This window comes from Chelonoidis abingdonii, chromosome 2 (assembly GCF_003597395.2).
Source record: "Chelonoidis abingdonii isolate Lonesome George chromosome 2, CheloAbing_2.0, whole genome shotgun sequence".
NCBI lineage: Eukaryota > Metazoa > Chordata > Testudines > Testudinidae > Chelonoidis > Chelonoidis abingdonii.
Window position 1 is genome coordinate 39,887,010 of NC_133770.1, and position 15,338 is coordinate 39,902,347.

At 39.8% G+C, this 15,338-nt stretch overlaps 1 protein-coding gene across 11 annotated transcripts in view; it reads right to left on the reverse strand.

Moving 5' to 3' along the window:
- MLLT10 (MLLT10 histone lysine methyltransferase DOT1L cofactor) overlaps positions 1 to 15,338 on the reverse strand; it is a 255,965-nt gene that overhangs the window by 159,101 nt on the left and 81,526 nt on the right. For 9 of the 11 annotated variants that reach the window (XM_075062294.1, XM_032775641.2, XM_075062292.1 and 6 more), the window contains one exon: positions 3,836 to 3,939. In XM_075062294.1, coding sequence (XP_074918395.1) covers positions 3,836 to 3,939 — 104 coding nt within the window. Of the gene's footprint in view, positions 1 to 3,835; positions 3,940 to 11,300; positions 11,320 to 11,369; positions 11,390 to 15,338 lie in introns of those variants that run through there. The other 2 variants (XM_075062298.1, XM_075062297.1) reach the window with 2 other exon arrangements.

Genomic DNA, 15,338 nt, shown 5'->3' on the forward strand with positions numbered 1-15,338 from the left:
TGGCATTGCAAGCTTCTAGAGGGCTTTTGCCACTTGCTTCTCAACTGTGAGGGCTGCTCTCATCTTGGTATTCTTGCGTTTCAGGGCAGGGGAAACCAAGTCACAAAGTTCCATTAAAGTGCCCTTACACATGCAAAAGTTTCGCAGCCACTGGGAATCATCCCAGACCTGCAACATTATGCGGTCCCACCCGTCTGTGCTTGTTTCCTGGGCCCAGAATCGGTGTTCCATGGCAGGAACCTGCCCCATTACCACCATGATGTCCAAATTGCCAGGGCCCATGCTGTGAGAGAAGTTTGTGTCCATGTTCCTCATCACTATCATGATTGCGCTGTTGTTGCCTCCTTGCCTACTTTTGGAGGTTCTGCACATGCTGCAGGATAATGTGTGAAGTGTTTACAATGCTCACAGCAGCAGCAGTGAGCTGAGCGGGCTCCATGCTTGCCACAGTATGGCTTCTAAAGAAGAGTAGGAGAGCAGAGTTGCAGCGGAAGCAGTGGATGATGACGGATGCCAAGAGAATATTTATACAGAACAATGAGAGGACCTCCGAGGTGGATTCATGGCACCAGGAGAGCGGTGGGATGATGAAAGCAGTCCTACAGCACTGTCTGCTGACAGCGGCACCCAGGACACAATAGCAAGCAGCGGTGACAATGGGCTGAGCTGAGTGGGCTCCAGGCTTCCCGGGGTATGGCGTCTGCACAGAAAAAAGGCGCAAAACGATTGTCTGCTGTTACTTTCACAGAGGGAGGGACAACTGATGACATGTACCCAAAACCACCCACGACAATGTTTTTGCCTCATCAGGCATTGGGAGCTTAATCCAGAATTCCAATGGGCAGCGGAGACTGCGAGAACTGTGGGATAGCTACCCACAGTGCACCGCTCTGTAAGTCAATGCTAGCCATGGTAGTGAGGATGCACTCCGTTGACTTAATGTGCTTAGTGGGGACATACACAATCAACTGTATAAAATCAATTTGTAGAAATCGACTTCTATAAAATCAACCTAATTTCGTAGTGTAGACATACCCTGAGTCCTTTAGTGAATTTAATGTCTGTATTTTCACTGAGCAAACTGTTTCCCTCAAAGAGTAAGACCTCCACCTCAGACTGGACTTCCTTTGGAAATTCAGAGTACTGAAGCCACAACACTCAATGCATGACTACAGACATCGCCATAAAGCAGAAGGCTGTACCTGCTAAATCAGCTGAGGCCTTGAGGGATAATATAGCAAGCAGTTTGCCTTCCCTGATTAGCACTTTGAACTGTAGCCTAACCTCCCAGAATAGTTTGTCAGTAAATTCCAAATAAATAATAATAAAATCATACTTTGACATTAATACTTGATAGTTTGCTATGCAGAACTGTAAGCTGGTCAGAAGAGGTAGATTTAGACGTATGTCTACCTCTTTCAGTAAGTGCTTAAATTACTAACAAATTCAGAGTAGTATGTGCCAATAAAAATTCTGCTCCTTTAGCTGGCACAAAGTATTACTTCTCCACTCTTGTCAGAATGGAGGTACACATGGCCAGGGTGTGTCAAACCATTGTGGCCAGTTCTAAGATGGCCTCCACTCTGCTGGGTCCAGTACTTCGGAGAACATCCAGGAGTTTATGGGGAGTATTCTGCACTTCCTGCAGCAGGATCTGGAATGTATTTGCGTTACTTCTTTGCAGGTCTTGAAACAGCCTGTAGTCATCAGATGGTGAAGGTAAAGTTAGTGCAACTGACTCATCTGAGGATGACAATAAGGTTGGTAGTTTCACCAGATCCAGTTCTTCTTATTCCTTCATTAATTGCTAAGGAGGCTCAGGATCCTCTCTGCAAGGAAAGGGTTGCCTGGATCCCTGAATAGCCTCAAAATATATCATGTATAGGTCTCACTGTCCCCAATAAGGCCAGTGTGAGGGGTCAAAATAAAACTGAGGTGGCCCTCTGGAGTAGGGTACCATTAGTCCCAAGATGCATAATCTCTCCTATGACACTGGGATGGCAACACCAGGAGACTTCTGATCCTCTGTCTAACTGTTCCCTTGTCGTAACGGGAGTGGACACACACTCCCACTAACACCAAACCTATGAGAGGAAAAGGCAGCTCCAGACTCTATGGATAGTGCTGTCGGAACCAAGATTCTTGTTATGCCCCGGCTAGAAGAAGGTACTGACAGGGCGGGGTTCCTTCCACTCCAGGTCTTCAGGGCACTTCCACGGTGGGTCCTGGAGCAAGTGAAGGAGCCCTCGCCACCGAATTGTGGCTGAAGACCCAGCGTGGAAGAAGCTCCGGGTCTTCCACAGCGGGTCCTTCACTCACTCCAGGTGTGTTTGGCGGCACTTAAGGACCCACCGAAAACTCTCGTGGGGGCCCTGAAAACTCTCTGGGCAGCCCTGTGTACTGATGAGCGACTCTCCCTTGTAAGGATCGGTTCCAAAAGGATTGGGGATTCCAGGTCCAAGACGACAGCAATGTCCTCAGGGGCAGAGTATCCTTCTCAGAAGAAAGGGGATGGAGTATAGCGCACTGGCGGTGTTGGTCTCATTGTGGTCTTTGGTACTGACAACTTCTTACCATAGTGCAACAGTACCATCGATGTGGGCAAAATCCATACCGTTTCTCTCTTGCTGATACTGGGGACAGTCCTGTTTCTGTTGTTAATGCTGGTTTCAGGGCATTCATGCTCTTTGGAGCTAGGAGACCAGTACCATGCTCCCTCTAAGCTCCTGATGCTCCTGTATGCTGGGTGCAGAGTCTCACCCAACTTGGAAGGTGTTGGAGATGAGGTCCTCTTCTTAGATGAGAAACTGGAGGAAGATTTCTCCAGCCTCATGCCTGTTTGGAGGAGTCTTTAGCTCTACTCTTATTAGCCCCCTAGCCAGAGATCTCAGTTTTTCGAAGGGCTCTCCTCAGTTACTCCAACCAATGTACAGGGGAGTCTGACAAACGAGGGTTGGACTGGGACCTCATAGCACAATCCATCAGGAATCTCTGAAGCCTGCACTAAGAGGCTTGATGGGTTCAGCTTGGAAAAGATCAGTTAATAGTACCTTTCAATGGGATGTGAGCTTCCCCAAGGCAGCAGAGGCATCTGAGGTGGTCCTTACTGACAAGGAAGCCCGAGGAGGCAAGAAACATAAGTCTTGAATCCCAGGATCTTGGGCCTAGTCACCCTGGTGGAGAGGCAGGAGGAAGGAGAGACCTAAGCCCTAACTATTAATAATTACACTAAATAACTACAAAAACATTATCTAAAATGTATTTACAAATATTTACAGTTCAACGCAGAAGCAACTAGCAACTTCTGCGGACACAGAAGAAGTTCCATCTCAGATCCCAAGCAGCAGAAAGGAACTGAAGAGGTGGTCAGTCTCCACCATCCCTCATGCCCTCAGTTCAGAGAATGAGAAGCAGAGAGGGATACAGGCACAGACTAATGGACACTGCTAACAAGGATCTTCTCGTCGAGCGCATGTGCACACCCATAGTAGAATACACATAAGGATTATTGTTTGAAAAAGAACGATTCACTAAATTATTTCTAGCATCTTATAAAACACTGGTTGACTCTGGCCACTAAAATGTGTTTATGGCATTTAATGTTGCCCAATAAAATCTGCCATATTAAACCAGAAAAAATGGCACTCATTTCAATGAGAAAAAAATCCAGCATTAAGCCTGGCCTCTCATTAAGATGCCACAGTATTAGGAGTCTCAAATACTAGGAATAAACTGGCTGTTCATTTTCACACTGTGTTCTCCAGGTGTTTTTTGTTGTTGTTGTTGTGCCAGAAATTCTTTTAAAAACAAACATCACATAATAATATACACTTACCATGTTACATGGAAAGCTTGTCGACATCCATGTTTGTTACATGTCATGCAAGCACCAGTTGCTGCTTTGCTTTCTCTTCCTTGTTCATCACAAATATAGCACGTCTATGAAAGAAAAAAAAAAGTATTTACATATTATACAAAGTACCCAAATTATTTTTTTATTACTCATAGGAGGCATTTTATATGATGTGCTACAAGGACATACTGATTTTCTCAATCTTGTAGTCAAGCTTACTTGAGGACTCCTTTACACAGCCTAATCACAATTTTTTTAAAGCAGACTGCTATATATACTGTTTAGGATTTGCATAGCACTTTACCTTTTCTAAGTCCTGTATAAACATTAAATTAACTAAATCCACACACCACCTCTGTATTATCCTAATTCACTATTATCCTAATTTTAAAGATGGGGAATACTGAGGCAGAGAACTTAAACAACTTGTCTAATGGCCAAACAGCCAATGGCTAACACATGATTAGAACTCAAGATTTTCGGCTCCCCAACCCTGTGTTCATTCCTTCAAATCACTGAATTACTCTCATATGTTTGCTTATAAGTATAGTTACTAGTAACAGTATCATAGCAGCACTTAGAAATTCCAATTAGGATCAATGCCTAATTATGCTAGATACCATATAAACAAGTAGGACAGCCTAGTTTATGTCCAGAGAAGCTTCCTATTTAAAGTTAAACTTAATAATTTTATGCAATGCATATTTACATACAAATAAGTGGAAACAGATTTTCAGAAGTCTCACAATATGTCTCCAAGCCTACATGAGGTTCAGAGGCCTTTAACCAAGTTTAGTAATGCTATTCAGCACAGTTTTTATTTAAATATGAGTCTAAAACAGCACAGCCTTATAATCACCTGGTCAGAAACTAGTCTACCTGGAACCTTGTTTAAACTGAGTTTAATTCAGGATCCTAAACTCATTTCAAAGGCCAAGGAACAAGTTAGATTTAAAGCAGATTGTCAGATTTCTAAAAATGTCATTACAGAATCTCACCGAACGCCTAGTAACTATAGAGCTCTATAGCAATTTATTTAATTTTGCAAATTATCAATTAAATGAATAATCAAAAAGATCAAAAATAATCCATCAAAATATATTTCATTATTTGACAGGTGTGTTTGTAATTGTAATTATAAATACTTAATATATTAGTACACATGCTACAATGTATTTTCTAAAATAATGAAGGTTTAATTATAGTGGACTTCACTATAGCTTCTTCTAATTAAAGCTTTGGTGAGAAGTGTGTGAAACAACTGTTTTTTGGTAATATAAATATTGGGGTGTGCTGATTACTGAAGTGTAAATTGAGAGAGATTCTGCTGTTCTATGTTTATAATATAATTCCAGCCTATTGCTAGGGCCCTACCAAATTCACAGCCATGAAAACTGGGCCACCAATTGTGAAATCTGGTCTCCCCCCATGAAATCTGGTCTTTTGTGTGCTTTTAGCCTATACTATACAGATTTCACAGGGGAGACTAGCATTTCTCAAATTGGGAGTCCTGACCCAAAAGGGAGTTGCAGGGCGGTTGCAAGGTTATTTTAGGGGGGTTGCGGTATTGCCACCTTAATTCTGCACTGCCTTCAGAGCTGGGTGGCCAGAGAGCAGCAGCTGCTGACTGAGGGCCCAGCTCTTCAGGCAGCAGCACAGAAGTAAGGGTGGCTATACCATACCATGCCATCTTTATTTCTGCACTACTGCTGATGGCAGCTCTGCCTTCAGAGCTGGGCCCCTGGCCAGCAACTGCAACTCTCCAGCTGCCCAGCTCTAAAGGCAGCACCACCACCACCAGCAGCAGGGCAGAAATAAGGGTAGCAGTACTGCAATCCCCTCTACAATAACCTTGTGACCTGCCCCACAACTCCTTTTTGGGTCAGTACCCCTACAATTTCACCATCATGAAACTTCAGATTTAAATAGCTGAAATCTTGAAATTTACAATTTTTAAAATCCTATGACTGTGAAATTGACCAAAATGGACTGTGAATTTGGTAGGCCCTATCTGTTGTATAAACAAAATGAAAATGATTTCAACTAGAAATCCTTCATGGAAGCATCCTCTGATTTGGACACACCGAAAATAAAAGATGGCCTTAAAAACAAAATTCTCACATGCACACAGGGCCATACAAGGCCATTTTGACAGAGGTATTGCCAAGCCAAATTTCAGTGAGTGTCATTGCATTCTGGTGCATAGGGCTGCAGCACCACTCAGGTTTCACCTGGCTGCCCCTCCTCTGTGATACAGGGAAGGCCAGGTCAGGCCAAACCCAAGTGGCTCTATGACCCTGCATGCTGGATCGCATCATCACTTGGTTCTGGGGCACTCTCAAATGTGGGCCCACACAAACTGTCCCTTTTGCACTCCCTCCTCCCCGAGCAGAAAAAGGATGGGATGCAACTTTTGTTTGCTTCTGTTTTTCAATATCTCCTTTGTTTAAACTATATCATATCTTTACATTGAAGAACCGGAAATCACACTAAAGCTTACGTATGACTACACTTGAGTGGAGCAAAAAGGAATAAATGGGAAATATGGAGGCAAATATACTGAAGGTACAATTTAAGTATAAAAGAAGAAGTGAACATAAAGAAAGAAAAAATATAAAAACTAAAGCAAAATACAGTAGATAAAGACAAATAAATCAATGAAATTCTGAGTTAAGGATAGAATGGTTTTTTATGGTCTTGTCTGGACTAGAATTTAAGGTGTACTATTAGCATATATTAGGTAGCATGCAAACTAAAATGTTTTACAGAATCAAGCGTAGACAGGGCCATGTGTTTGGTCTCCACTAGACTTTTAACAAGCATAATTAGCTAACATCACACCTTAAATCCTAGTCTAGACAAGAACTAGCTGAAGGGCCTCTGATCTGGAAATAATTTTACTAATTCCTTATGTCACTCACCAAATGCATCAAGATTACAGTTCACATAATATCTGAGATCACTCACTGTTCCAACTCCCAATGAGTATCACATGATCTTCAATACTTACGTATTAAGAAAAGCAAGGTCACCATCTAACAAGTTTTCTTGCTTTTGAAATGTACTTCGGTAGTAAATCTTTTGTTTTGTGTGAACATTTCCATTGACAGAAAACTTAAGTTCTAGCATAATCCATAAGACACAAGATCCAGCTACTACTGTATTACTTTACTGCCCAGAATTTTTCTAAGCATTATTCTAGTTGTTTTTCCTTAAATAAATCCCAGTAAAAGAAATTATACAAACATCTATTCAGTATGGATATAGCTCCTGTCTATTTAGGGCTTTGAACTGCATTTAAAAATTGTGCCTAAGCACGACTAATGGCCAAACTATTTATAACATGATAAATCACTGATGAACTGCATTATAAACAGGTTTATAAAACAATGCCATAGATTAGCTACAATTTATAACAAGTTCAGCATAATTCAACATTTCCTACACTAGCCATAAAAACTCTGAGTACTCTGAGTTTGGCGTAAAGCGACCAAATGCACCACACTTTCCCTTTGCTTCAAGGGCTAAAATTCAAATCTCAAGTCGAACTTCTCCAGTACTCTGGTCTGTCTCTTGGTGCTATAAACTGGACACAAAAGATGAAAGTTCCCTTCATGTGGTAGTACCCCAGGATTTTGCAAAGTTAATTCAACAGTCCATATATTAGTTCAACCTCTCTCTGACCCCAATTAAGATTTTAGATGCCTGAACTGTAGCAACCCATGTACTCCTTCACCAACATCCAGAAGAGCATCAGTCATGCCTTAGTACTGATGGAGAGAAGAGCTCTTGAACTCTCCTCCATCCCTGGGCCTCCAGTGAGATAGCAAATGGCAATAAACCAACTGATCAAGTGGGACAAAGTTCCCAGTTAAACAAGGATGCTATGCTTGGAGCAAAACAGAAATATCAGAGGCCTTTTTTTGCCAAGTAAACACTTTGCATTACTGTGTGCTTATCTGCTGGAAGAGATTTTTAATCTCTCTTTAAAAAAGTTTCCAAATTTGGGGGGAGAAATAAAACCTGTTAACAAAAATTAACTTCAAAACATTTTCTTTTGAGGACTGCACAGGTCATAGTTATGATGTGCTACACACAGCACCCATGCATCCAAAAAAGTTATTCCTCATGAGCTCTGATTATTTCTCAGTTTTTGCAGAACATAATCATTCATTTTAAATAAAGTTTCTAACCCTTACAGTTGTGAAGCTTTTTAAAACTAGACTGTTAGTATGAAACAACAGCTCAAAACTATAGTATGCCCTACCATTATTAACCAATAGGTCTTAACACTGAGGTGTAAGAAGGACAATTTGAAATTGCAACACTCTTAACTACCTTAACACTGACCAGTTTAGCAGAAATATTTGGCAAATGGACTTATCCATTATGACTGAACACCACACAGTTTAGAGCAGGGGTTCCCAAACTGTGGGTCAAGACCCCAAAGACAGTCACAATATCAGCAGATGGGGTCATGGCAATCCCTAGTGTGCAGAGGATGCCATTTTGCTCTGGACAGTGTGACCTTGTATGTACGAGATCACAATGCATGGAGGATGCCATTTTGCTCTACAAAACAGAATCCTCTGCACAGCATGAACTTGCATGCAAAATACATAGTAGTAGTTGTCATGTAATGCAGAGGATTCCGTTTTGTAGAGCAAAACAGCATCTTCTATGTGGTGCAACCTTACACATATGGTGCGTATGAGGTCATGCAGGGCAGAGGATGCCATTTTACTCTACAAAATGCTGTCCTCTGTGCAGCGTGCTCTCATTGGTATAGTGTGGGTGAGGTCATGTTGTACAGAGGATGCCATCTTGCTCTTCAAAGTGACATCTTCCATGCTGTCTGGGATTCTTGGAGGAAATAATTAATTAAATGGCGTTGTGATGGCAAAATGTTTGAGAACCCCTTAGCATTGAAGAGCATTTTTCCACCTCTGAGCTATTCAAATCATGGTCCTCATTCTGTGCTCTCTTAATATTGCTCTAGAAAAAGAAAGTAGATGCGAAGGACATGAGACACACTGCTAATATTTTATTAATGTTAGATGCTCCATCTGCCTATTATTGTGTTGTGACTATATGATTACCAGGGATTAACTCCAGCACATAAGCAGGAAAGCAGACAAACACTTCTGTGATCACCATTTACTGATACTTAAAGGACCAACTGCTTTGAAGACAACCCCCAACCCCTCTGGTGGACTACATAAACTGGTTTGACCAGGCTCAAGACAAACAGTAAGAATTTAGGGACTGATAAAAGGTTTACCGTTGAAGTACAGGGGGAGTGAGAGAGTGACTGCGGGCAAGCAGACTGAACCCTAGTTCCCAGAATAAGGGTTAGCTGGATAAATTAGGCCTAGCTACTTTACATAAAACAGATATGCCCAGAGACTATTTGTTATGATAAAACCCCTTTAGCTTCTGTTACGTTTTGTTCCTACTGTTGAGATTAAACAAAAATTTATTTTGAAAATAACATTTTGGTGACTGTATATACGTACACACACACACACACACAGGTCACAACTCCTCAAGTGAAGACACGAAGCATTCAAATCCAGTTTAAACTGCTGCGGAATCACGATTGGTACACAGGTTACTACAGTATCTCAGGAACTAGTCCACAGAGTAGGAGAATCACAAGATTCCACACCAGGACAGGTGACGGCAAGAGGCCTAACAACTGAGGGAGTTGCACTCAGATTTCGAGGGGTCAAAGGTACAGCTAACCCGAAACTGTGACAATAAATCCTGCCCATGTGTGCTAGATAATCAGAAAAAATCCAAAGCTTTTGCCACCACCAAACTGGATAAAGGACCATTCTGCATCTAACTGCTCACAACTATCAAGGGAGTAAGAGTCCTTTGCTTACAGATCTCCAAGCTTCAGTAGAAGGTCAAACTTTCCAGTTTCCCAGAAAACACTCAAATAAATATAAGTATGACAGCTGCCCCTACTACTAGGTAGATCAGGGGTCGGCAACCTTTCACAAGTGGTGTGCTGAGTCTTCATTTATTCACTCTAATTTAAGGTTTCGTGTGCCAGTAATACATTTTAACCTTTTTAGAAGGTCTCTTTCTGTAAGTCTATATATCTATAGTCTATAGCATACAGATATATCTATATATAGATAGATAGATAGATAGATAGATAGATATAAACTATTGTTGTATGTAAAGTAAATAAGGTTTTTAAAATGTTTAAGAAGATTCATCTAAAATTAAATTAAAATGCAGAGCCCCCCGGGCCAGGACCCGGGTAGCGAGCATGCCACTGAAAATCAGCTCACGTGCCCCCTTCAAAATGCGTGCCGTAGTTTGGCTGCTCCTGGAGTAGATCAAGAAGTTCTAGATTTATTTGATCAACACAGCAGAAGTTTCCAAATGGGATAAAAAAAAAGTTAAAATTTTTTCACATTTTCAGCTGAATCTGAGGAATGAGATTATCAAAATCCAGGTAAAATTAACTGATTTGAAATGATCCGGTCTGTAAAGTGTACAAAGAGTAATAAATATCCACTTGCTTGAGAGGGCTACTACCTGCGCAGACTTTGTTCGAAGTACTTATGTGGGCAAGGGTGAAAGCTACTATTATCTTCCTCTTTAGCAAGAAATGTATTTTGTCTTCTGTTCAAGATTATTGTATTATGTAAAGCACTGTTCTATAAATAAATAATTGCATGCATTTCTCTTTAACAATAGTCCTATGTAAATGTATAGTTAAAGTAGGTACCATCCTCAGACTTTTGCCAAATTGCCAATGCAACCCTCATTGCTGTAAAGGTTGCATGACATGTATCCTTCTATGTATCAACATATCATGATAACTATAAATCTGTACAATTCCTATTATTTTTCTATTTAGACTTAATTGAATATATACAACCTACTTAGAACTCCGTAGGAAAGTAAAAATCTCTAGAGGCTCTTCCTAAATTATCTACTTCAGTTTGAGTTGTGACGATTTGGCAAACACACAGTTTGAAGTTGGCAGCCTTTTAAAAAGGGCTGGCAATCCAGAACATTTTTCCTTGGTTATAAATTTACATTTTTTCAAAACATTGCTATAATTATTTTTAAGGGCTTTTCGCATTACCTACATTTCAGAAAAAACATCCTTTTCCCATTCCTCAAAGAGCATCCACTTCAAACTGACACAGTCTGGATTAAATGCTTCTACATAGATCAGTATAAAAACCAAACGAGTATATTTGTGTGAAGTTAAAATGTTTTAAATTTTAAACAGAAAAATAAATGGAGGAAATTTTTAGAGGTTACTTGCATGTAAGATTTAACTGATATACTGTCATGTGTGATAAAAATAGATTTTAAATGAAAGGGTCACTCAATCTGATTTTGTTAAATTGATCGAGTACCCTTTAAATAATCCATCCTGAATTGGTTTAACTACTTTAAAAATAAATTGACACACATTTTGTTTCTGCTCCCTGTTGATATTTCAAAGGCTCTTTTTGGGCAAGCAGAAAGACACCAAACATACTCAGGGCATATTCCTCCTCCACCCACTTTCTCTGGGCACACTCCTGTCTACTGCCTCTTCATTATTAGTTTTGATATAGTTGTTAAATACCTTCTTACAGAGCCTGGAAAAGACATACACCATTCACAAACTTCAAAAGTGACTGTCAAATAAACAATGACTAAAAAAATACATTAAAATATTTTTAATCTCTCACTTATAGTAACCTTATGGGCTACTCAGAATGAGAGTAAATACAATTTTCAGGTGGAAATAAGTTTTTTGTTTTGACAATTTTCCTTTTAAAATCAAACAGCTTTTGCATTGTGTTTATTCACATACAACAGAAGTTTTTCACAAAAGTTATAAATGATATTTATGAAAGAAGCATATTTCCTGCAAAGGACACATCACAAAGAAAGGTACTATACAGCAATATTCATCTAGTGGAGCTTGTATATCATAGTTCAGTCAGTAATTTAGAGCAGCCAGTTTATAAAAACTACTGAAAGATTCAGCTTAATAGCAAGAGTACTGGCAGCCATTTAACTATGGTAGTGCTTCTGCCACTGACAAGTCCACTATTCTCAGCTATATGCTCACAAAATTTTGCAGTATTTAAGAGTAATAACCTGAATCGAATAAAGCATTACTAAACAGTGTAGTCAAATGCATTTCACAGGCTGAGGGTTGGCTAAAGCAAGAAGTCTCAGTCCTAATAAAAGAAAATAACATAAAATCCCCAAAGACCATAGCTGAAATCTACCCTGACAAAGATGAGAAACCAGATGGATGAAGAAATATCTTTTATTGGACCAACTCCTCTTAGTGAACAACAAAAGCTTTCCTGCTTACACACAGCTTCTTCTTCAGGTCTGGGAAAGGTACTTACAGTGTCATAGCGAAATATAAAGTGGAACAGATTGTTTAGCATAAGTAGCTAACAGATTGTAAGAGACCTTTCAAGGTGAAGTGGCCAGTTAACACCTCTGTATTTGTAAGACAAAACAGGGGGCTTAGTGGATTACAGATTGCTGTATTAAACCATAAACGCAGTGTCTTCATTAAATTCATGATTTTTCATGTCTAGCAAAGATATTAAATTAAGCTCCCTAGTTTGTCTTCTGAAGATATTGTGCAGGTTTCCTTTGTGGATGAGGACAGAGGTCAGATGTACAGTGATCACTTTCTGAAAAGTGTTCACCCACACATGATGTGGTGTTTTTGTCTTATCACTTTTCTGTGCAAGTTAATTTAAGGGCAGAGTGATTGTCTCATTTCACCCACATAGTTGTTATGGGACATCTAAGCACACCACATGTTGCGATAGGCATGCATAGGACCCATGGATCTTGAAAAGCAAGTAAGGAGTATTTATTATCGTAGCAGGGGAGATATGTCTGCAAGTTTTGTGTCTGTCATGTGGGGTGTGGTGCCACTTTGAGTTGGTGTGCCCTGCTCTATGGCGAGCTTGCACAGACTAGGACACACCAACCCAAAGCAGCACCAGACCCTGCAAATAACAAAGCAATCACTCCATATCTTATCTCTCAGTGCTCATCCTCAAAGGAACCCTACTCTGCACCTTCAAAAGACAATTCTAGGAGCTGAAATTCATAACTTTGCTAGACACTAAAAATCACTGACTTTGACTATGTCTACACTAGAGACCTTACAGCAACACAGCTGTACCATTGCAGCTGTGCCACTGAAAGGTCTCCCATGTGGCCACTCTATGCTGGTGAGAGTGCCCAATGAGTGGCGGTATCTATGTTGGTGGGAGAGCGTCTCCGGACGACATGGCGCTGTCTGCACCTGCACTTTTGTTGGTGAAACTTATGTAAGTCAGAGGGGTGTTTTTTTCATACCCAGGACTGACAAAAGTGCTAGTGTAGACAGCCTTAATAAAGGCACTGAATTTATGGCTTTTTATAGCAATTTTTTGTCCTATGACTCCAGAGATATTAACTGGCCATTTCAACTTGAATGGTCTCTTACAATATATGTTAAAATACTTATGCTAAACAACCTGTTCCACCATGTATTTATTTGACTGTGACACTGAGTATCTTTCTCAGACCTGAAGAAGAGCACTGTATAAGCTTGAAAACTTTTCTTTTCATCAACAGAAGTTGGTCCAATAAAATATATTACTTCATCCACTTTCCCTCTTTAATATCCTAGGACCAGCACGGATTCAACACTGCAAACTAGTAAGAGACAATAATTGAGAGACCAAGAAAGATTAGGTCACACGTTCTCAAAAAGATTTGGGGCGGGGGGGGGGGAAGAACCTGCAAATTAAGTCCAAACCAAATTTCCAATTAATTTGGAAGTTCCATCATATCTTAAACATTATAGAACAAGCAGACTAGTCTTAGATAGGTTCCTAAACATGAAAATAGGCCTGTGTTTGAACCTCACTCTCAAAAGCACCAAACTAAAAACTAGATGAGAGAAAGCGTATTTTGTCCGGGATTTCCATGTCATTCAGGGCTGACAAGTGGATGAAGGACTTTCAGTTAGCTACAGACCAACCAAATGTAAACTGAGGTATTAGTGGGGAGGAACAATATCATTTGATTGTAAGAATAATGGTTTGAGCAAGCAGTTTGCAAAGATTTTATTGCTAGCAGTAAGGAGACGATAAACAAAAACTGCCAGAGAATGGCAAATAAAATTAATGAGAGAGATTGAAGGGTAAATTTTCAAACCAGCGTAAAGAGATTTATCCATACAATTTCAATCAATGGAAATGGAAATGGTGCCAGACACACACACAAGTACAAGACTTTGAAACAAATCCAAAGAAGAAAAAACTTTCCACAAGCAAAGAGAGACCAGCAAGAAGAAGAAAAAAAAACGCACACCCCTAGGCAACCCAGTTAAGCTGACCTAAATCCTTGTGTTAATGGAAGAATTCTTCTGACAACCTAGCTACCACCTCTCAGGAAGGTGGATTGCCTACACCAAAGGGAGAATCCCTCCCATCAGTGTAGGAAATGTTTATACTAAAGCATTACAGCTGTACTGTTTTAAGTGTAGACAAGCCCTAAATGTCCCTGGGACATTCTAAAACCCTGGTAAGTGAAAGCAGCAAAAGTATCAGGTAGTAGAGATTAGGAGAATGTGAAAAAACAGGGAAAAGCCAAAGGAGTGTGATCAGAAAATATGAAGGAGTGAAAGAAAAAATAACAGCAAAGATATGAAACACAAAAAGGGAAATACAATTTGGAGGTGGGGAAAGACAAGGTAAGTGAGAGTCAATTCTCTAAAGGAAGACAACCAGAAATGGTGCAAGATTTTCATTACTAGGGAATCCTATTCTTCTTGTTCCAGGCCCTGAAAATTCTGTCTTTGACTGTTAGAACAGTCATATTAGAAAGTAAAACACAAAAATGAAAATAAAAAATTAGGACTGTCAATTCATTGCAGTAAACTCAAGGGATTAATTCAAAACAAATTAACTCGATTAAAAAAATTAATCGTGATTCATCGCAGTTTTAATCGCACCTTTAATAGAAAACCATTTATTTAAATATTTTGGATGTTTTCTACATTTTCAAATATAGTAATTTTAACTGCAACACAGAATACAAAGTCTACAGTGATCACTTTATATTATTATTTGTATTACAAATATTTGTGCTGTAATAAAGATAAACAAAAGAAATAGTATTTTTCAATTCACCTCATACATGTACCGTAACGTAGTGGTTCTCAACCAGCAGGACGTGTACCCCTGGGAGTACGCAGAGGTCTTCCAGGACGTACATCAACTCATCTAGATATTTACCTAGTTTTACAACAGGCTACATAAAAACCACCAGCGAAGTCAGTACAAACCACAATTTCACACAGACAAAATGAGAACATAAGCAATATTTCACTAATAGTTTGCTGTAACTCTTTTGTAACTGATTTTGTAAGCAAGTAGCTTTTAAGTGAGGTGAAATTTAGGGTAACAAGACAAATAGACTCCTGAAAGGG